The 24,522-nt window shown below is 38.8% G+C and overlaps 1 protein-coding gene across 1 annotated transcript in view; it reads left to right on the forward strand.

The window, feature by feature from the left end:
* zeb1b (zinc finger E-box binding homeobox 1b) overlaps positions 1 to 24,522 on the forward strand; it is a 171,318-nt gene that overhangs the window by 105,808 nt on the left and 40,988 nt on the right. Inside the window, exon 2 of the mRNA XM_061965941.2 lies at positions 7,104 to 7,247. Coding sequence (XP_061821925.1) covers positions 7,104 to 7,247 — 144 coding nt within the window. The remainder of the gene's footprint in view (positions 1 to 7,103; positions 7,248 to 24,522) is intronic.

The following is a 24,522-nucleotide window of genomic DNA, read 5'->3' on the forward strand; positions in this document are numbered from 1 at the left end:
ACTACATATAATAGTAGTACATGTCCACCTAATACAAGACAGGAGGAGAAGTACTTTCATGTACTCTATTATTGTAGTACATATAATAATAGTACATGTTCTTCTAATACAAGACAGGAGGAGAAGTACTTTCATGTACTCTATTATTGTACTACATATAATAATAGTACATGTTCTTCTAATACAAGACAGGAGGAGAAGTACTTTCATGTACTCTATTATTGTAGTACATATAATAATAGTACATGTTCTTCTAATACAAGACAGGAGGAGAAGTACTTTCATGTACTCTATTATTGTACTACATGTAATAGTAGTACATGTCCACTTAATACAAGACAGGAGGAGAAGTACTTTCATGTACTCTATTATTGTAGTACATATAATAATAGTACATGTTCTTCTAATACAAGACAGGAGGAGAAGTACTTTCATGTACTCTATTATTGTACTACATATAACAGTAGTACATGTTCTTCTAATACAAGACAGGAGGAGAAGTACTTTCATATACGGTACTCTATTATTGTACTACATATAATAGTAGTACATGTCCACCTAATAAAAGACAGGAGGAGAAGTACTTTCATGTACTCTATTATTTTAGTACATATAATAATAGTACATGTTCTTCTAATACAAGACAGGAGGAGAAGTACTTTCATGTACTCTATTATTGTACTACATATAATAGTTGTACATGTCCTCCTAATACAAGACAGGAGGAGAAGTACTTTCATATATTCTATTATTGTAGTACATACAATAGTAGTACATGTCCACCTAATACAAGACAGGAGGAGAAGTACTTTCATGTACTCTATTATTGTACTACATATAATAGTAGTACATGTCCACCTAATAAAAGACAGGAGGAGAAGTACTTTCATGTACTCTATTATTGTACTACATATAATAGTAGTACATGTCCTCCTAATACAAGACAGGAGGAGAAGTACTTTCATGTATTCTATTATTGTAGTACATATAATAGTAGTACATGTTCTTCTAATACAAGACAGGAGGAGAAGTACTTTCATGTACTCTATTATTGTACTACATATAATAGTAGTACATGTCCTCCTAATACAAGACAGGAGGAGAAGTACTTTCATGTATTCTATTATTGTAGTACATATAATAGTAGTACATGTTCTTCTAATACAAGACAGGAGGAGAAGTACTTTCATGTACTCTATTATTGTACTACATGTAATAGTAGTACATGTCCACCTAATACAAGACAGGAGGAGAAGTACTTTCATGTACTCTATTATTGTAGTACATATAATAGTAGTACATGTCCTCCTAATACAAGACAGGAGGAGAAGTACTTTCATGTACTCTATTATTGTAGTACATATAATAGTAGTACATTTTCTCAACTAAACTACAATCCTCAGCTAAAATGTCTGTGTACTAGTAGTAGTAGTATTTAGTATAATATACTTTGTAAGGGAACAAAGGGTACATTTGCATATTTATTATTATTATATTATAATATTATATTAGTATTAAATATTACACTTTGAAATATGTTTGGGGGGGACAATATTGCATATTTTGTGTGTTTGCCTTAAAAAAAAAACAGACCAAAAAAAAAACATTAATAAAAAATAAGAAGGGATAGATTTAAGTGTTGAAAGTAAAAAAATAAATAAAATGTATGAATTATTTTTAACATTTTTATGAGTGGGACCCTTTTGGGTCCTCAATCATTTTAGTGGGAATAAAAAAAACTGTCTTTGCTCAAGAAATAATAATGAATCAAAATCAATGTTATGAAGTATTGACATATTTAAGACTCAAATTAATCACATTGAAAATTACACTTTGAAATATTTTTTGGAAGAAAATATTTCATATTTTGTGTTTGCTATAAAAAGTTTCCTATGACAAAAAGGACATAAAACAAACAAGAAAACATTAAAAAAAAAAATTTTTTTTTTTTAAGACATGTGAAAGTTTGTCGTGCGCACGAGATACATGTCTTAAAAAAATAAAAAATAAAAAATGTTTTTGTAATTTCTCGTACGCACGAGAAATTACAAAAAAAATAATAATAATAATAATCACATTGAAAATTACACTTTGAAATATTTTTTTAAGAAAATATTTCATATTTTGTGTTTGCTTTAAAAAGTTTCCTATGACAAAAAGGACATAAAACAAACAAGAAAACATTAAAAATAAAATAAAATAAAATAAAAATTGGATTTAAATCTGACACCATGTGCAGAAATGGCTATTTTTGGGACGGTATCAGATCCCCAAATAAGGAGAAAATGTAAGGATAGTATCGCCTTTGCATCCTTATTAGCACGTAGGAGAATTTTGCTGGAGTGGAAGTCACCAGTCTGCCCCAAAGCCTCCTTATGGCTTAAAGACCTTATGATGTATTTAGATCTGGAGAAAATAAAGTTCAATCTTAGGGGGGCACCTGGGAAGTTTTATTCTGTTTGGGGCTGTGTGGTTGACTACATAGCTAAATTAAAGACGCTACAGGACACATGAAAAGTTCACCTTTCATAAACCAGCTTCCTTTTTGGTAGTTTTTATTTTTTTTATTTTTATTTTTTTATTTATATTTATTCTGGGTGTATATTTACTATCTGCCTATGTTGAGAAGAAAGTGATGTACTAATTATTTTCCATTTGTGACTGTACCTTTAACTTACTGTATGTAGGACCTGGGGGGGTGGGGGTTATGTGTGTATGGGGTATGTGTCGGGTTGTTGTTCTTGGAAGTGGGTGGGAAAAAAAGGGGAAAATGTGACTACTGTTCTATTGTATATTGTAATACCTGTCAAATTTAATAAAAACATTTATTAAAAAAAAAAAAAAAATTAAAATTAAAATTAAAATCAACAGATAGAAGTACAGAGCCCCTAAAGGGACATGGGGGACATTTTTTAATTTTTTAATTTTTTTTAGACATGTGTCTTGTGAAAGTTTCTCGTGCGCACGAGATACATGTCTTAAAAAAAAAAAAAAAATTTTTTTTATAATTTCTCGTGCGCACGAGAAATTCCCCCCCAAAAAAATTAACATTGTTTTTTGTTTTTTTTATAACTATTTTTTTTATAACTATAAAAGTTTCTCTTGCGCACGAGATACATGTCTAAAAAATGTTTTTATTTTTAAAAACATTAAATTTTTATTTAAAAAAATTTCCCCCATGTCCCTTTAGGGCAGGGGTGCTCACACTTTTTCTGCAGGCGAGCTACTTTTCAATTGATCAAGTCGTGGGGATCTACCTCATTCATATATATCATTTATATTTACTTATTTATGAAATATATGTTTTTGTTAACAAGTTAAAGGTGTTTAATGATAATGCAAGCATGTTTAACACATATAGTTAATATTGTTAACAAGTTAAAGGTGTTTAAAGATAATACAAGCATGTTTAACACATATAGTTAATATTGTTAACAAGTTAAAGGTGTTTAAAGATAATACAAGCATGTTTAACACATATAGTTAATATTGTTAACAAGTTAAAGGTGTTTAAAGATAATACAAGCATGTTTAACACATATAGTTAATATTGTTAACAAGTTAAAGGTGTTTAATGATAATACAAGCATGTTTAACACATATAGTTAATATTGTTAACAACTTAAAGGTGGTTAAAGATAATACAAGTATGTTTAACACATATAGTTAATATTGTCAATACATTAAAGGTGTTTAAAGATAATGCAAGCATGTTTAACACATATAGTTAATATTGTTAACAAGTTAAAGGTGTTTAAAGAAAAATGCAAGCATGTTTAACACATATAGTTAATATTGTTAACAAGTTAAAGGTGTTTAAAGATAATACAAGCATGTTTAACACATATAGATTCCTTTCTTTCATGAAGACAAGAATATAAGTTGGTGTATTACCTGATTCTGATGACTTGCATTGATTGGAATCAGACAGTGGTGATGATAACGTCCGCATTTTCGAATGGAGGAGAAAAAAAGTCCTCCTTTCTGTCCAATACCACATGAAAGTGGTTGGTTTTTGGCATCTTATTTGTCCAGCTTCCGTACTCCTTTGTATACACTTTACAAGAAATACATTGTCGGCAAACTCCGTAGCTTGCTAGCTTGTGCACGCCAGCTTTCTGAGACTCTTATTTTGGTAGCGCAACTGTGCAACTGTGCAGTCGGTCTTTGGAGTTTTGACGACAGGTACGGCGCCAGAGTCTGTTGAAATAAAGTGTTCCTCGCCTTCCAGTCGGTCATTTTAATGAGTCATCTCAGAAGACCCTCGGGTGCCGTGAATGTCAATCAAGTGACGTCATAGTGAAGATTTATGATCGCTCATTTTTAGGACTATTTTTTTAATGCCTGGCTGGTGATCGACTGACACACCCTCCGAGATCGACCGGTAGATCGCGATCGACGTAATGAGCACCCCTGCTTTAGGGGCTCCGTATAGATGTGAAGTTGATGTAAAGATTTAAAAAATTAAAATGTAAGACTTTTTTTTTACCACTTTTATGAGTGGGACCCTTTTGGATCCCACTCATGTGAAGTTATTTTTTTTTTTTTTAAATCTAAAATGGCTCGTTATACCAGCTAGCTAACACGCTTGTAGCTAGTGTTGCGTTTTGGACCAGTTGTTCCTCCCAGGGAATTCAAGTCACAATTCGCTCCCGAGTTCTTTCCGACACTTAAAGCTGAGTTGAAAAACCACCAGAGACAGAATAGGTATTTTGTTGTATATATTCTCAAAGCTTTGACAATATACATTTTAGATTGAGACCAGTCTAACCCTAGAACATTCTATTGCGCCTCCCAAAATGGTCTGTCTTCCCGATCCCACCACCCTCTCTCTCGTCCCATCTCTGTAGACAAAACAAAATGCTAGTCAAAACACATTCCAAAGAACTCAAGGTTAACACACACAGTACACTTGGAGAAGAAATGGAAAACACCAGCTGTTTTCAAATATGACAAAGAAATGGAAGAAGTACAACTTAAGTTCGAATATATGTCAATATCTGCCTCCGACACTAGTAAGCGAAGACGCCAGACTAGCAGTAAACAAACTTCACTACAATTTACTTTATTTCATGAATATTTAGACAGTTGATCTATTTTCAGAATTGACATTAGCATGTTTTGAAAGCTGTTTTTATTTGGAGAAGCTCATCATTTCCTAAGCCGCGTCTCCCGCCGCTACCGAGCGTTAGTTAGCGCTCTCCGTTTGGAGGCTACCTTGAATCCCTTTTCTGTATTCCAGTCATGTTTGCTTTAGCCGCCATCGATTGTGGCACATTAGCTCGATCAATAGCATGTTTGAGGAGTAATGTGTGATCTAGGGATACAGGTCACGGACGAGCTAAACGCTTGATTATTTGTCGGACAACCTGGCGATGAGTCGTCTCTCGCGTGCGTAGGAGTGGTCCCGCTGCCGCCACGTTAGCATGCTCGCGCTAACTGTGGCAGCTGTCGGCCTCACTAGCTTTTGTTGGTGCGACACCGACACCTTTGTTGCAGAGCTGCCGACCATTTGGCAGGAAGATGATCTGTTCCTCCAACATTGACACCACCCACCATGTTATCCTTTCTCTCTGCACTCGTGCTTCATCCTTTTCTCCTCCTTCTCTTTCTGATTGTTTTTTTTTTTATTGGCCCACCATGCATTCTAAAGACAAAACAAAAGCAACCCAGAATAGAACAATCCAGAAAAAAAATGGAATATAAGAGCTGGGGAGCAATTAACTGCATGTGAATGCTGAAATGCTAACAGTTAGAATGCGTCAAGTACCAATTTATATGACTTTGAAGCCTATGAATGTAAAATTAGCTTAACAATTAGCGTGCTACTATTAGTATGCTAAAATGTTACCATTAGCATGCTAACATTTAAAATGCGTCGAGTAGCAAGTCATACGACTATTAAGCATATGCATGTAAAACTAGCAAATACGTTAGCATGCTTATGTTGGCATGCTAACATGTCATCAATAGCACAGTTAGCATGTGTCGACTATTAAGTTGTATGATTCTGGGGTGTTCGACTGCAAAATTGGTTTAAAAAAAGTTAGCATGCCAATGTCTGAATCTGAGAATGCTAATGTTAGCAAGCTAACAGTGTGTGTCAAGTATTAAGGTTTGATTCTGACGTGTTCGGCTGCAAAATTGGCTAAGAATGCGAGAATGCTAATGTTGCCAGGCTAACAGTTAGAATGCATCAAGTACCAAGTCATATGAATTTTAAGCATATGAATGTAAAATTAGCTTAACAATTAGCATGCTACTATTAGTATGCTAACATTTAAAATGCGTCGAGTAGCAAGTCATACGACTATTAAGCATATGCATGTAAAATTAGCAAATACGTTAGCATGCTTATGTTGGCATGCTAAAAGTCATATGAATTTTAAGCATATGAATGTAAAATTAGCTTAACAATTAGCATGCTACTATTAGTATGCCAACATTTAAAATGCGTCGAGTACCAAGCCATACGACTATTAAGCATATGCATGTAAAATTAGCAAATACGTTAGCATGCTTATGTTGGCATGCTAAGAGTCATATGAATTTTAAGCATATGAATGTAAAATTAGCTTAACAATTAGCATGCTACTATTAGTATGCCAACATTTAAAATGCGTCGAGTACCAAGTCATACGACTATTAAGCATATGCATGTAAAATTAGCAAATAAGTTAGCATGCTTATGTTGGCATGCTAACATGTCATCAATAGCATGCTAACAGTTAGCGTGTGTCGACTATTAAGTTGTATGATTCTGAGGTGTTCGACTGCAAAATTGGCTAAAAAAGTTAGCATGCCAATGTCTGGATCTGAGAATGCTAATGTTAGCAAGCTAACAGTGTGTGTCAAGTATTAAGGTTTGATTCTGAGGTGTTCGGCTGCAAAATTGGCTAAGAATGTGAGAATGCTGTAAAATTTGCTAAAAAGTTAGCATGCGAATGTTGGTATGCTAACAGTTAGCGGGTGTCAAGTATTAAGTTGTGTGATTCTGAGGTGTTCGGCTGCAAAATTGGCCAAAAAAGTTAGCACACTTTATCACACACATCCTTGTTTTTGTTTTTTTCAAAATAAAACTAACTTCCTGTCATCTTCCACAGTCATCAGCTACAACAATGCGGCGGAGGCGGGCACAGACTCTGACGATGAGGACAAGCTGCACATCGTGGAGGAGGAGGGCAGCCTGGCGGACTGCGACAGCACCCTGCCAGACCAGGACCACCCCAGGGGGCTCTGGGACCCAGGTGAGACCAGCTGGACGCTCCAGGGTCCCACCCACACATCACACGCTTCAAGTTAACACAATATACACCACTCATAGGCAAAATGAGCTAAAAAAAAAAAAAAAAAACCAGCTAGCATGCTAACATGCTAACAATAGCATTATTAGTGAAAAACTCAAATATATGACAATGAGGTGTATACTTGCTAAACTAAGCTTTAAAAAGTGTCCAAATATATTACTCTGGACAAAATGTTACAAATACTTAGCATGCATCAAGTAGCAAAATATGACTGCGTTAGCACAAAAAAAGTTAGCATGCTAACAGGTATAAATTGTCAAGTACTAAAATATACACATCTGTACTAAATGTTACAAATACTTAGCATGCATCAAGTAGCAAAATATGACAGAGGTGTATACACACACATAAAAAAAGTTAGCATACTAACGTTAGCGTGCTAACAGGTATAATTCATCAAGAACCAAAATATATTACTCTGGGAGGTACACATCTGTGCAAAATGTTACAAATACTTAGCATGCATCAAGTAGCAAAATATGACAGAGGTGTATACACACACAAAGTTAGCATTCTAACGTTAGCATGCTAACTTGTATAATTCATCAAGAACCAAAATATATTACTCTGGGAGGTACACATCTGTGCAAAATGTTACAAATACTTAGCATGCATCAAGTAGCAAAATATGACAGAGGTGTATACACACACAAAGTTAGCATTCTAACGTTAGCATGCTAACTTGTATAATTTGTCAAGTACCAAAATATATTACTCTGGGAGGTACACATCTGTACTAAATGTTACAAATACTTAGCATGCATCAAGTAGCAAAATATGACAGAGGTGTATACACACACATAAAAAAAAAGTTAGCATACTAACGTTAGCGTGCTAACAGGTATAATTCATCAAGAACCAAAATATATTACTCTGGGAGGTACACATCTGTGCAAAATGTTACAAATACTTAGCATGCATCAAATAGCAAAATATGACAAAGGTGTATACACACACAAAGTTAGCATTCTAACGTTAGCATGCTAACTTGTATAATTTGTCAAGTACCAAAATATATTACTCTGGGAGGTACACATCTGTACTAAATGTTACAAATACTTAGCATGCATCAAGTAGCAAAATATGACAGAGGTGTATACACACACATAAAGTTAGCACAAAAAAAGTTAGCATGCTAACGTTAGCGTGCTAACAGGTTTAATTAATCAAGGACCAAAATATATTACTCTGGGAGGTACACATCTGTGCAAAATGTTACAAATACTTAGCATGCATCAAGTAGCAAAATATGACTGCGGTGTATACGCACACAAAGTTAGCACGAAAAAAGTTAGCATGCTAATAGGTATAATTTGTCAAGTACTAAAATATATTATCTGGGAGGTACACATCTGTACTAAATGTTACAAATACTTAGCATGCATCAAGTAGCAAAATATGACAGAGGTGTATACGCACACAAAATTAACACAACAAAAAGTTAGCATGCTATTGTTAGCATGCATCAAGTAGCAAAATATGACGGGAGGTGTAAACCTACAAAATTAGTTAAAAGGGAAAAAAAAGCCAGCATACTTATGTAAGCATGCTAACAGGTAGACATTTGACGCTAAGGTGTTTACCTGCAAAATTTTCAAAAAAGCTAGCATGCTAATCTTATAATGTAAAAATGTGCTACTTGAGTATGTTGTATACTGTAATGTCAGCCAGCTCACCTTGGAAAAATGTCCCATTCATTTCAATGGGAACTTCCTGGAAATTTTGTGAAAAGCGGGATTTTTTTTGAAAATGATTAGGAGCATGAATGTCCTGAATGAGCTGAATTGGTTGGTGTTGGAATTGCTTAAATCGGTCAAGAAATGTTGACCTGGGAACAGTTTTTTAATTGAAAAATGGTATTACGGAATTTGGGGAAAACCGGGAATTTTTCAAGTTCTTAAACCAACTTCAGTTTTTGTCCTGACTAAGAGGAATGTTTTGACAGCTTGAAATGGGTTGAAAAATGTGAAAGGAGTCATCGCACTAAAAAAGGTGGGAAATAAAGTACGGGAAAAAAATTCCTGGAAATTTGTTGAATGTGGAAAAATGGTTGTTTGAATGTCCAGGATGAGTGGAATGTGTTGAAGGTGGAATGCTTTGAATAGGTTGAAAAATGTGGCAATTGTGCAACTTGGAAAAATGTCCCATTCATTTCAATGGGAACTTCCTGGAAATTTGGGGAAAAGCGGCATTAAAAAAAAAAATATTAGGAGCATGAATGTCCTGAATGAGCTGAATTGGTTGGTGTTGGAATTGTTTAAATCGGTCAAGAAATGTTGACCTGGGAACAGTTTTTTAATTGAAAAATGGTATTACGGAATTAGGGGAAAAACGGGAATTTTTTAAGTTCTTGAACCAACTTGTTTTTTTTGTCCTGACTAAGAGGAATGTTTTGACAGTGGAACGCTTGAAATGGGTGGAAAAATGTGAAAGGAGTCATCGCACTAAAAAGGTTGGAAATAAGGAAAGAAAGAAAAAATAGAAATCCTGGAAATTTGTTGAACAAAGAAATATGGTTGTTTGAATGTCCAGGATGAGTTGAATGTGTTGATGGTGGAATGCTTTGAATAGCTTGAAAAATGTGGCAATTGTGGAAGTTTGAAAAATGGATCATTCATGTTGAATGGGGAAAATGTCCCTAAAAATGGGAAATTCTTGGAAATGCGGGAATTTTTTAAATTTTTTATAATTGTTGAATTAGAGCACACAATTCCTGAACAGGCTGAATATTCTGAAGTTGGAACGGTTTGAATCATAGAAAAATTGTGGGAGTTGTGGAACTTTGAAAAATGTCCCATTCTTTTCAGTGGGAATTTCATGGAAATTTGGGAATTTCGGGAAAAAGGGGTAAAAAAAACGTTTTAAAGCTAAAACGTTTGAATGTTGTGAATGAGTTTGGTGTTGCAGTTTTTCAAATTGGTTGAGAAATGTCGAAGTTGTAAAATATTTAACTGAAAAATGGTATTCTGGAATTCCTGGAATTTCGGGAAAAACTGGAATTTTTCCAGTTCGAAAAACAACTTCATTGTTTTGTTCTGATTAAGAGGTTGAAGTGGGTTGAAAAATGTGGAAGGAGTAGTCGCCAGAAAAAAGGGTGAAAATTTGGTTTGGAAAATTAGGAATTCTGGCAATTCCTGGAATTTTTTTGAACGTGGAGAAATAATAGTTTGAATGTCCAGGATAAGTGGAATATGTTGAAGGTGCAATGGGTTGAATCGGTTGAAAAATGTGGAAATGGTGGAAGTTTGAAAAATGGATAATTCATTTTGAATGGGGAATTTGTCCTGGAAAACTGGAAATTCTTGGAAATGCGGGATTTAAAAAAAAACATTTTTATAATTGTTGAATTAGAGCACACAATTCCTGAACAGGCTGAATATTTTGAAGTTGGAACAGTTTGAATTCAATTCAATTGTGGGAGTTGTGAAACTTTGAAAAATGTCCCATTCTTTTCAGTGGGAATTTCATGGAAATTTGGGAATTTCGGGAAAAGGGGTAAAAAAAAAATGTTTTAAAGCTAAAACGTTTGAATGTTGTGAATGAGTTTGGTGTTGCAGTTTTTCAAATTGGTTGAGAAATGTCGAAGTTGTAAAATATTTAACTGAGAAATGGTATTCTGGAATTCCTGGAATTTCGGGGAAAAACTGGAATTTTTCCAGTTCAAAAAACAACTTCATTTTTTTGTTCTGATTAAGAGGTTGAAGTGGGTTGAAAAATGTGGAAGGAGTAGTCGCCAGAAAAAAGGGTGAAATTAGGGTTTGGAAAACTAGGAATTCTGGCAATTCCTGGAATTTTTTTGAACATGGAGAAATAATAGTTTGAATGTCCAGGATAAGTGGAATATGTTGAAGGTGCAATGGGTTGAATCGGTTGGAAAATGTGGAAATGGTGGAAGTTTGAAAAATGGATAATTCATTTTGAATGGGGAATTTGTCCTGGAAAACTGGAAATTCTTGGAAATGCGGGATTTTTTTTAAAACATTTTTATAATTGTTGAATTAGAGCACACAATTCCTGAACAGGCTGAATATTTTGAAGTTGGAACGGTTTGAATTCAATTCAATTGTGGGAGTTGTGAAACTTTGAAAAATGTCCCATTCTTTTCAGTGGGAATTTCATGGAAATTTGGGAATTTCGGGAAAAAGGGGTAAAAAAAAAATGTTTTAAAGCTAAAACGTTTGAATGTTGTGAATGAGTTTGGTGTTGCAGTTTTTCAAATTGGTTGAGAAATGTCGAAGTTGTAAAATATTTAACTGAGAAATGGTATTCTGGAATTCCTGGAATTTCGGGGAAAAACTGGAATTTTTCCAGTTCAAAAAACAACTTCATTGTTTTGTTCTGATTAAGAGGTTGAAGTGGGTTGAAAAATGTGGAAGGAGTAGTCGCCAGAAAAAAGGGTGAAAATTTGGTTTGGAAAATTAGGAATTAAGGAAACCCTGCCTTGTTCCTTCAAAGCCTGATTCAAAGTGGGTCTGGGTTCTTCCCTAAGTTGAAGCACCTTCTGATGAAATCCTCAGCAAACAAGCAATCTGCCATGAAACATGTCCGCCACCCACTAATCTCCTCCTGGGTCTAACCCACTTTGCTGCCAATGAAAGTCTCCTGGTGGGACTGTGGCACTAAACTCTTGGCTGCTGTTTGGTATCCTTCTCTCCATTACAGTATCATGACTCACTCCCTCCTCCACACACACCCAGGATGTGCAGACTGGACCAGACCATTATGAGTCTTTGATATCGTGATATCACTGGCATGTATCAGCGGTGCTGCTGCTGGCGTGTCGTTGTCCACGCGGCGCCAGGGACTGAACCTGGTGACCAGAGGCTGAACCTGGTGACCAGGGACTACGTGGTGACCAAAGACTGTACCTGGTGACCAGGGACTGAACCTGGTGACCAGGGACTGTACCTGGTGACCAGGGACTGTACCTGGTGACCAGGGACTACGTGGTGACCAGGGACTGTACCTGGTGACCAGGGACTGAACCTGATGACCAGGGACTGAACCTGGTGACCAGGGACTGAACCTGGTGACCAGAGACTGAACCTGGTGACCAGGGACTGTACCTGGTGACCAGGGACTATGTGGTAATCAGGGACTGTACCTGGTGACCAGGGACTGAACCTGGTGACCAGGGACTGAACCTGGTGACCAGAGACTGAACCTGGTGACCAGGGACTGTACCTGGTGACCAGGGACTACGTGGTGACCAGGGACTGTACCTGGTGACCAGGGACTGTACCTGATGACCAGGGACTGTACCTGGTGACCAGGGACTACATGGTGACCAGGGACTGTACCTGATGACCAGGGACTACGTGGTGACCAGGGACTGTACCTGGTGACCAGGGACTGTACCTGATGACCAGGGACTATGTGGTGACCAGGGACTGTACCTGGTGACCAGGGACTGTACCTGGTGACCAGGGACTGTACCTGATGACCAGGGACTACGTGGTGACCAGGGACTGTACCTGGTGACCAGGGACTACATGGTGACCAGGGACTGTGACCAGGCAAGGAAAAGTGCATTCCTGTGTGCCTGATGTCATGATGTGGTGTACAGTCAGGAAGGGAACCAGAAACCAGTTCCTGTTTTACCTGTGTGTAATATCGCACATGATATCACACACAAGTAAACACGCTGCAGGACTGCTTGTATCGCACATGATATCACACACACAAGTAAACACGCTGCAGGACTGCTTGTATCGCACATGATATCACACACAAGTAAACACGCGGCAGGACTGCTTGTATCGCACATGGTATCACACACAAGTGTAGGCCTAAGAAGATGGTGTAGTTGCTGTGTCAGCACATAAAGGGTGGTGTCACATCAGGGAGGAGGCGTGACAACACACATGGACAAGGAGGAGCTTGTCCCACCACACACACACACACACACACACACACACACACACACACACACACACCCCTGCTGGGACAACATTTCACACACCAGCGCAACATTTTGCCAGCCTGGAGGAGTGTATGTTGTGTGTGTGTGGATTCAACAGACACACACACACACACACACACACACACACACACACACACACACACACACACACACACACACACACACACACACACAATGAAACTGCGATGTAATCATGTTTGTCTTCACCTGGTCCTGAAAATGATTTGAATGTTAGCCAGTTATGACTTCTCGCTGCAGGCTTCACAATAAAAGTCTTTCATAGCAACAACAGAATAAAAGACTTTAAAGCAGGAAAAATACTCATAAAAAAACAAAAGACGACAACAACAAAATGTGTTTTTAAATGATTAAAAGGTGAACATGTTTTAAAGTTGACATGCTAACAGTTTGCATGTGTCAAGTAGCAAGACTTATGACTAAATAAGGCTAAGGCTGTTAGTTAGCTAGCATGCTAAAGTTTTACCGAATAAGTATAAAATGTCCAAAACATATAGATGAGTATAAAACATCATATATAAGTATAAAACATCAAATATGAATAAGGATAAAATGTGGATAAGTATAAACTTATAGATAATTGGTTGAGAAATGTCGAAGTTGTAAAATATTTAACTGAGAAATGGTATTCTGGAATTCCTGGAATTTCGGGAAAATTTTATATTTTTCCTGTTCAAAAAACAACTTCATTTTTTTGTCCTGATTAAGAGGTTGAAGTGGGTTGAAAAATGTGGAAGGAGTAGTCGCCAGAAAAAAGGGTGAAAATTTGGTTTGGAAAAATTAGGAATTCTGGCAATTCCTGGAATTTTTTTGAACATGGAGAAATAATAGTTTGAATGTCCAGGATAAGTGGAATATGTTGAAGGTGCAATGGGTTGAATCGGTTGAAAAATGTGGAAATGGTGGAAGTTTGAAAAATGGATAATTCATTTTGAATGGGGAATTTGTCCTGGAAAACTGGAAATTCTTGGAAATGCGGGATTTAAAAAAAAAATATATATAATTGTTGAATTAGAGCACACAATTCCTGAACAGGCTGAATATTTTGAAGTTGGAACGGTTTGAATTCAATTCAATTGTGGGAGTTGTGAAACTTTGAAAAATGTCCCATTCTTTTCAGTGGGAATTTCATGGAAATTTGGGAATTTCGGGAAAAGGGGTAAAAAAAAAAATGTTTTAAAGCTAAAACGTTTGAATGTTGTGAATGAGTTTGGTGTTGCAGTTTTTCAAATTGGTTGAGAAATGTCGAAGTTGTAAAATATTTAACTGAGAAATGGTATTCTGGAATTCCTGGAATTTCGGGAAAAAATTTAATTTTTCCTGTTCAAAAAACAACTTCATTGTTTTGTTCTGATTAAGAGGTTGAAGTGGGTTGAAAAATGTGGAAGGAGTAGTCGCCAGAAAAAAGGGTGAAAATAGGTTTTGGAAAATTAGGAATTCTGGAAATTCCTGGAATTTTTTTGAACATGGAGAAATAATAGTTTGAATGTCCAGGATGAGTGGAATATGTTGAAGGTGCAATGGGTTGAATCGGTTGAAAAATGTGGAAATGGTGGAAGTTTGAAAAATGGATAATTCATTTTGAATGGGGAATTTGTCCTGGAAAACTGGAAATTCTTGGAAATGCGGGATTTTTTTAAAAACATTTTTATAATTGTTGAATTAGAGCACACAATTCCTGAACAGGCTGAATATTTTGAAGTTGGAACAGTTTGAATTCAATTCAATTGTGGGAGTTGTGAAACTTTGAAAAATGTCCCATTCTTTTTCAGTGGGAATTTCATGGAAATTTGGGAATTTCGGGAAAAGGGGTAAAAAAAAATGTTTTAAAGCTAAAACGTTTGAATGTTGTGAATGAGTTTGTTGCTGCAGTTTTTCAAATTGGTTGAGAAATTTCAAAGTTGTAAAATATTTAACTGAGAAATGGTATTCTGGAATTCCTGGAATTTCGGGAAAAAATTTAATTTTTCCTGTTCAAAAAACAACTTCATTGTTTTGTTCTGATTAAGAGGTTGAAGTGGGTTGAAAAATGTGGAAGGAGTAGTCGCCAGAAAAAAGGGTGAAAATTTGGTTTGGAAAAATTAGGAATTCTGGCAATTCCTGGAATTTTTTTGAACATGGAGAAATAATAGTTTGAATGTCCAGGATAAGTGGAATATGTTGAAGGTGCAATGGGTTGAATCGGTTGAAAAATGTGGAAACGGTGGAAGTTTGAAAAATGGATAATTCATGTTGAATGGGGAAATTGTCCTGGAAAACTGGAAATTCTTGGAAATGCGGGATTTAAAAAAAATATATATATATAATTGTTGAATTAAAGCACACAATTCCTGAACAGGCTGAATATTTTGAAGTTGGAACGGTTTGAATTAAATTAAATTCAATTGTGGGAGTTGTGAAACTTTGAAAAATGTCCCATTCTTTTCAGTGGGAATTTCATGGAAATTTGGGAATTTCGGGAAAAAGGGGTAAAAAAAAATGTTTTAAAGCTAAAACGTTTGAATGTTGTGAATGAGTTTGGTGTTGCAGTTTTTCAAATTGGTTGAGAAATGTCGAAGTTGTAAAATATTTAACTGAGAAATGGTATTCTGGAATTCCTGGAATTTCGGGAAAAAATTTAATTTTTCCTGTTCAAAAAACAACTTCATTGTTTTGTTCTGATTAAGAGGTTGAAGTGGGTTGAAAAATGTGGAAGGAGTAGTCGCCAGAAAAAAGGGTGAAAATAGGTTTTGGAAAATTAGGAATTCTGGAAATTCCTGGAATTTTTTTGAACACGGAGAAATAATAGTTTGAATGTCCAGGATAAGTGGAATATGTTGAAGGTGCAATGGGTTGAATCGGTTGAAAAATGTGGAAATGGTGGAAGTTTGAAAAATGGATAATTCATTTTGAATGGGGAATTTGTCCTGGAAAACTGGAAATTCTTGGAAATGCGGGATTTTTTTAAAAACATTTTTATAATTGTTGAATTAGAGCACACAATTCCTGAACAGGCTGAATATTTTGAAGTTGGAACGGTTTGAATTCAATTCAATTGTGGGAGTTGTGAAACTTTGAAAAATGTCCCATTCTTTTCAGTGGGAATTTCATGGAAATTTGGGAATTTCGGGAAAAGGGGTAAAAAAAAAATGTTTTAAAGCTAAAACGTTTGAATGTTGTGAATGAGTTTGGTGTTGCAGTTTTTCAAATTGGTTGAGAAATGTCGAAGTTGTAAAATATTTAACTGAGAAATGGTATTCTGGAATTCCTGGAATTTCGGGAAAAAATTGAATTTTTCCTGTTCAAAGAACAACTTCATTGTTCTGTTCTGAGTAAGAGGTTGAAGTGGGTTGAAAAATGTGGAAGGAGTAGTCGCCAGAAAAAAGGGTGAAAATAGGTTTTGGAAAATTAGGAATTCTGGAAATTCCTGGAATTTTTTTGAACATGGAGGAATAATAGTTTGAATGTCCAGGATGAGTGGAATATGTTGAAGGTGCAATGGGTTGAATCGGTTGAAAAATGTGGAAATGGTGGAAGTTTGAAAAATGGATAATTCATTTTGAATGGGGAATTTGTCCTGGAAAACTGGAAATTCTTGGAAATGCGGGATTTTTTAAAAAACATTTTTATAATTGTTGAATTAGAGCACACAATTCCTGAACAGGCTGAATATTTTGAAGTTGGAACGGTTTGAATTAAATTCAATTGTGGGAGTTGTGAAACTTTGAAAAATGTCCCATTCTTTTCAGTGGGAATTTCATGGAAATTTGGGAATTTCGGGAAAAGGGGTAAAAAAAAAATGTTTTAAAGCTAAAACGTTTGAATGTTGTGAATGAGTTTGGTGTTGCAGTTTTTCAAATTGGTTGAGAAATGTCGAAGTTGTAAAATATTTAACTGAGAAATGGTATTCTGGAATTCCTGGAATTTCGGGAAAAACTGGAATTTTTCCAGTTCAAAAAACAACTTCATTGTTTTGTTCTGATTAAGAGGTTGAAGTGGGTTGAAAAATGTGGAAGGAGTAGTCGCCAGAAAAAAGGGTGAAAATTTGGTTTGGAAAATTAGGAATTCTGGCAATTCCTGGAATTTTTTTGAACATGGAGAAATAATAGTTTGAATGTCCAGGATAAGTGGAATATGTTGAAGGTGCAATGGGTAAACATACATATACAAATATATATACACACATATATATAAATATACACTCATACATATATACACACATATATATACATACATATATACACATATATATATATACATACATACATATATACACATATACATACATATATACACATATATATACATACATACATACATATATATACACATATATATATATATACATACATACACATTTATACACATATATGTATATACATAAACATACATATATACACATATATATATATATATATATGTCTTAATAAGGTTATCCAAAAAATAGTGCTCGATACCGTAGTAGAGCGCAATATATGTATGTGTGGGAAAAAAATCACGAGACTACTTCATCTCTACAGGCCTGTTTCATGAGGGGTTCCCTCAATCATCAGGAGATTTTAATGGAAGCATTCACATACCATGGTTTATATAGGGCACAGAGTGGGTGGGTACAGCCTGGTGTAGGGGCGTGGTGATTGGCTCATGTGTTACCTAGGAGGTGTTTCCGTCTGTGGCGGCATGCTGTTACAATTTCGCTGCGCTTGTTGAGGGATGACAGGTCTGGACGGTAAATAATAAACAGTTTCTCTTTCAAGCATAGGTTGCATCTTTTATTACCACTATTGTAAGGTGTGCTGGATGCAAGAATTTGCCATGTTATTGAATATTCAACATTATTGTCTTTGAGGTCCCAAATGTGTTTGCTGAGTTCTGTGGTATCCGCAGGTTTTTGTTCCTGAAAGAAGCCTTGTGATTGTTCCATCTGGTTTTAAACTCTCCCTCGGTTAATCCTACATATGTGTCGGATGTGTTAATGTCCTTGCGTGTTACCTTAGATTGGTAAACAACTGATGTTTGTAAGCACCCCCCGTTGAGAGGGCAATCAGGTTTCTTTCGACAGTTACATCCTTTGTTGGTTTTGGAGTCGCTCTGTCTGGGGGCCGACGGCTCATTTGCAATTGTTTTGTTGTGGTTTGAGATGATTTGTCGTATATTGTTCATGCAGCTGTAGCTCAATTTAATGTTGTTCTTGTTGAATACTTTTCTTAGGGTGTTGCCTTTGGGAAAGTGTTTGTCAATCAGATTGAGGAATTTGTGGCCAATGTTAGTTGAGACGTTTTTGCTGTATGGGGGGTTGTACCAGATGATGTTGTTTCGTTTTCTGTTCTTTTTTGGTTGGTTTCCAGGCGTGGGTTCATAGGTGGCCACAAATTCCTCAATCTGATTGACAAACACTTTCCCAAAGGCAACAGCCTAAGAAAAGTATTCAACAAGAACAACATTAAATTGAGCTACAGCTGCATGAACAATATACGACAAATCATCTCAAACCACAACAAAACAATTGCAAATGAGCCGTCGGCCCCCGGACAGAGCGACCCCAAAACCAACAAAGGCTGCAACTGCCGCAAGAAACCTGATTGCCCTCTCAACGGGGGGTGCTTACAAACATCAGTTGTCAACAAGTGGTCAAGCTTCTGCTTGACCACTTGACCACTAAATTGCTGCAGTTCAGCTAAATGTGTTGGACTGGTTTCCTCAGCATTGTCCACACCTTTAAGTCAGGACTTTGGGAAGGCCAATCTAAAACCTTCATTCTAGCCTGATTTAGCCATTCCTTTACCACTTTTGAGGTGTGTTTGGGGGTCATTGTCCTGTTGGAACGCCCAACTGTGCCCAAGACCCAAACCTCCGGGCTGATGATTTTAACTTGGAGCTAATCCTCCTTTTTCATTGTCCCATTTAAAGCGGCAGTTCCATTGGCAGCAAAATACTACCACCACCATGCGTGACGGTAGGAATTGGTGTTCCTGGGATTTAATGCCTCAACTCATATTGCTGGGTATTGTGGCTCCATTTTTGTTTCATCTGACATCACATGGACAAAGATAAGACCTTCTGGAGGAAAGTTCTGTGGTCAGACCAGGTGTGTGTTGTCACCAGGTGTGTGTTGTCACTTGGTGTAGACCAGGTGTGTGTTGTCACTTGGTGTTAGACCAGGTGTGTGTTGTCACTTGGTGTAGACCAGGTGTGTGTTGTCACTTGGTGTAGACCAGGTGTGTGTTGTCACTTGGTGTTAGACCAGGTGTGTGTTGTCACTTAGTGTAGACCAGGTGTGTGTTGTCACTTGGTGTAGACCAGGTGTGTGTTGTCACTTGGTGTAGACCAGGTGTGTGTTGTCACTTGGTGTAGACCAGGTGTGTGTTGTCACTTAGTGTAGACCAGGTGTGTGTTGTCACTTGGTGTAGACCAGGTGTGTGTTGTCACTTGGTGTAGACCAGGTGTGTGTTGTCACTTGGTGTAGACCAGGTGTGTGTTGTCACTTGGTGTTAGACCAGGTGTGTGTTGTCACTTGGTGTAGACCAGGTGTGTGTTGTCACTTGGTGTTAGACCAGGTGTGTGTTGTCACTTGGTGTAGACCAGGTGTGTGTTGTCACTTGGTGTAGACCAGGTGTGTGTTGTCACTTGGTGTAGACCAGGTGTGTGTTGTCACTTGGTGTTAGACCAGGTGTGTGTTGTCACTTGGTGTTAGACCAGGTGTGTGTTGTCACTTGGTGTAGACCAGGTGTGTGTTGTCACTTGGTGTAGACCAGGTGTGTGTTGTCACTTGGTGTAGACCAGGTGTGTGTTGTCACTTGGTGTTAGACCAGGTGTGTGTTGTCACTTAGTGTAGACCAGGTGTGTGTTGTCACTTGGTGTAGACCAGGTGTGTGTTGTCACTTGGTGTAGACCAGGTGTGTGTTGTCACTTGGTGTAGACCAGGTGTGTGTTGTGACTTAGTGTTAGAGCAGGTGTGTGTTGTCACTTGGTGTAGACCAGGTGTGTGTTGTCACTTAGTGTAGACCAGGTGTGTGTTGTCACTTGGTGTAGACCAGGTGTGTGTTGTCACTTGGTGTAGACCAGGTGTGTGTTGTCACTTGGTGTAGACCAGGTGTGTGTTGTCACTTGGTGTTAGACCAGGTGTGTGTTGTCACTTGGTGTAGACCAGGTGTGTGTTGTCACTTGGTGTTAGACCAGGTGTGTGTTGTCACTTGGTGTAGACCAGGTGTGTGTTGTCACTTGGTGTAGACCAGGTGTGTGTTGTCACTTGGTGTTAGACCAGGTGTGTGTTGTCACTTAGTGTTAGACCAGGTGTGTTGTCTCTTGGTGTAGACCAGGTGTGTGTTGTCACTTGGTGTAGAGCAGGTGTGTGTTGTCACTTGGTGTTAGACCAGGTGTGTGTTGTCACTTGGTGTAGACCAGGTGTGTGTTGTCACTTGGTGTTAGACCAGGTGTGTGTTGTCACTTGGTGTAGACCAGGTGTGTGTTGTCACTTAGTGTAGACCAGGTGTGTGTTGTCACTTAGTGTAGACCAGGTGTGTGTTGTCACTTGGTGTAGACCAGGTGTGTGTTGTCACTTGGTGTAGACTCACTTGGTGTAGACCAGTTGTGTTTTGTCACTTGGTGTAGACCAGGTGTGTGTTGTCACTTGGTGTTAGACCAGGTGTGTGTTGTCACTTGGTGTAGACCAGGTGTGTGTTGTCACTTGGTGTAGACCAGGTGTGTGTTGTCACTTGGTGTAGACCAGGTGTGTGTTGTGACTTAGTGTTAGAGCAGGTGTGTGTTGTCACTTGGTGTAGACCAGGTGTGTGTTGTCACTTAGTGTAGACCAGGTGTGTGTTGTCACTTGGTGTAGACCAGGTGTGTGTTGTCACTTGGTGTAGACCAGGTGTGTGTTGTCACTTGGTGTAGACCAGGTGTGTGTTGTCACTTGGTGTTGGACCAGGTGTGTGTTGTCACTTGGTGTAGACCAGGTGTGTGTTGTCACTTGGTGTTAGACCAGGTGTGTGTTGTCACTTGGTGTAGACCAGGTGTGTGTTGTCACTTGGTGTAGACCAGGTGTGTGTTGTCACTTGGTGTTAGACCAGGTGTGTGTTGTCACTTAGTGTTAGACCAGGTGTGTTGTCTCTTGGTGTAGACCAGGTGTGTGTTGTCACTTGGTGTAGACCAGGTGTGTGTTGTCACTTGGTGTTAGACCAGGTGTGTGTTGTCACTTGGTGTAGACCAGGTGTGTGTTGTCACTTGGTGTTAGACCAGGTGTGTGTTGTCACTTGGTGTAGACCAGGTGTGTGTTGTCACTTAGTGTAGACCAGGTGTGTGTTGTCACTTAGTGTAGACCAGGTGTGTGTTGTCACTTGGTGTAGACCAGGTGTGTGTTGTCACTTGGTGTAGACTCACTTGGTGTAGACCAGTTGTGTTTTGTCACTTGGTGTAGACCAGGTGTGTGTTGTCACTTGGTGTTAGACCAGGTGTGTGTTGTCACTTGGTGTAGACCAGGTGTGTGTTGTCACTTAGTGTAGACCAGTTGTGTGTTGTCACTTGGTGTTAGACCAGGTGTGTGTTGTCACTTGGTGTAGACCAGGTGTGTGTTGTCACTTAGTGTAGACCAGTTGTGTGTTGTCACTTGGTGTAGACCAGGTGTGTGTTGTCACTTAGTGTAGACCAGGTGTGTGTTGTCACTTAGTGTTAGAGCAGGTGTGTGTTGTCACTTAGTGTAGACCAGGTGTGTGTTGTCACTTGGTGTAGACCAGGTGTGTGTTGTCACTTGGTGTAGACCAGGTGTGTGTTGTCACTTGGTGGTAGACCAGGTGTGTGTTGTCACTTGGTGTAGACCAGGTGTGTGTTGTCACTTGGTGTAGACCAGGTGTGTGTTGTCACTTAGTGTTAGACCAGGTGTGTGTTGTCACTTGGTGTAGACCAGGTGTGTGTTGTCACTTGGTGTAGACCAGGTGTGTGTTGTCACTTGGTGTAGACCAGGTGTGTGTTGTCACTTGGTGTTAGACCAGGTGTGTGTTGTCACTTGGTGTAGACCAGGTGTGTGTTGTCACTTGGTGTAGACCAGGTGTGTGTTGTCACTTAGTGTTAGACCAGGTGTGTGTTGTCACTTGGTGTAGACCAGGTGTGTGTTGTCACTTGGTGTAGACCAGGTGTGTGTTGTCACTTGGTGTAGACCAGGTGTGTGTTGTCACTTGGTGTAGACCAGGTGTGTGTTGTCACTTGGTGTAGACCAGGTGTGTGTTGTCACTTGGTGGTAGACCAGGTGTGTGTTGTCACTTGGTGTAGACCAGGTGTGTGTTGTCACTTGGTGTAGACCAGGTGTGTGTTGTCACTTAGTGTTAGACCAGGTGTGTGTTGTCACTTGGTGTAGACCAGGTGTGTGTTGTCACTTGGTGTAGACCAGGTGTGTGTTGTCACTTGGTGTAGACCAGGTGTGTGTTGTCACTTGGTGTTAGACCAGGTGTGTGTTGTCACTTGGTGTAGACCAGGTGTGTGTTGTCACTTGGTGTTAGACCAGGTGTGTGTTGTCACTTGGTGTAGACCAGGTGTGTGTTGTCACTTGGTGTTAGACCAGGTGTGTGTTGTCACTTGGTGTAGACCAGGTGTGTGTTGTCACTTAGTGTAGACCAGGTGTGTGTTGTCACTTAGTGTAGACCAGGTGTGTGTTGTCACTTGGTGTAGACCAGGTGTGTGTTGTCACTTGGTGTAGACTCACTTGGTGTAGACCAGTTGTGTTTTGTCACTTGGTGTAGACCAGGTGTGTGTTGTCACTTGGTGTTAGACCAGGTGTGTGTTGTCACTTGGTGTAGACCAGGTGTGTGTTGTCACTTGGTGTAGACCAGGTGTGTGTTGTCACTTGGTGTAGACCAGGTGTGTGTTGTGACTTAGTGTTAGAGCAGGTGTGTGTTGTCACTTGGTGTAGACCAGGTGTGTGTTGTCACTTAGTGTAGACCAGGTGTGTGTTGTCACTTGGTGTAGACCAGGTGTGTGTTGTCACTTGGTGTAGACCAGGTGTGTGTTGTCACTTGGTGTAGACCAGGTGTGTGTTGTCACTTGGTGTTGGACCAGGTGTGTGTTGTCACTTGGTGTAGACCAGGTGTGTGTTGTCACTTGGTGTTAGACCAGGTGTGTGTTGTCACTTGGTGTAGACCAGGTGTGTGTTGTCACTTGGTGTAGACCAGGTGTGTGTTGTCACTTGGTGTTAGACCAGGTGTGTGTTGTCACTTAGTGTTAGACCAGGTGTGTTGTCTCTTGGTGTAGACCAGGTGTGTGTTGTCACTTGGTGTAGACCAGGTGTGTGTTGTCACTTGGTGTTAGACCAGGTGTGTGTTGTCACTTGGTGTAGACCAGGTGTGTGTTGTCACTTGGTGTTAGACCAGGTGTGTGTTGTCACTTGGTGTAGACCAGGTGTGTGTTGTCACTTAGTGTAGACCAGGTGTGTGTTGTCACTTAGTGTAGACCAGGTGTGTGTTGTCACTTGGTGTAGACCAGGTGTGTGTTGTCACTTGGTGTAGACTCACTTGGTGTAGACCAGTTGTGTTTTGTCACTTGGTGTAGACCAGGTGTGTGTTGTCACTTGGTGTTAGACCAGGTGTGTGTTGTCACTTGGTGTAGACCAGGTGTGTGTTGTCACTTAGTGTAGACCAGTTGTGTGTTGTCACTTGGTGTTAGACCAGGTGTGTGTTGTCACTTGGTGTAGACCAGGTGTGTGTTGTCACTTAGTGTAGACCAGTTGTGTGTTGTCACTTGGTGTAGACCAGGTGTGTGTTGTCACTTAGTGTAGACCAGGTGTGTGTTGTCACTTAGTGTTAGAGCAGGTGTGTGTTGTCACTTAGTGTAGACCAGGTGTGTGTTGTCACTTGGTGTAGACCAGGTGTGTGTTGTCACTTGGTGTAGACCAGGTGTGTGTTGTCACTTGGTGGTAGACCAGGTGTGTGTTGTCACTTGGTGTAGACCAGGTGTGTGTTGTCACTTGGTGTAGACCAGGTGTGTGTTGTCACTTAGTGTTAGACCAGGTGTGTGTTGTCACTTGGTGTAGACCAGGTGTGTGTTGTCACTTGGTGTAGACCAGGTGTGTGTTGTCACTTGGTGTAGACCAGGTGTGTGTTGTCACTTGGTGTTAGACCAGGTGTGTGTTGTCACTTGGTGTAGACCAGGTGTGTGTTGTCACTTGGTGTAGACCAGGTGTGTGTTGTCACTTAGTGTTAGACCAGGTGTGTGTTGTCACTTGGTGTAGACCAGGTGTGTGTTGTCACTTGGTGTAGACCAGGTGTGTGTTGTCACTTGGTGTAGACCAGGTGTGTGTTGTCACTTGGT

This window comes from Nerophis lumbriciformis, linkage group LG07 (assembly GCF_033978685.3).
Source record: "Nerophis lumbriciformis linkage group LG07, RoL_Nlum_v2.1, whole genome shotgun sequence".
NCBI lineage: Eukaryota > Metazoa > Chordata > Actinopteri > Syngnathiformes > Syngnathidae > Nerophis > Nerophis lumbriciformis.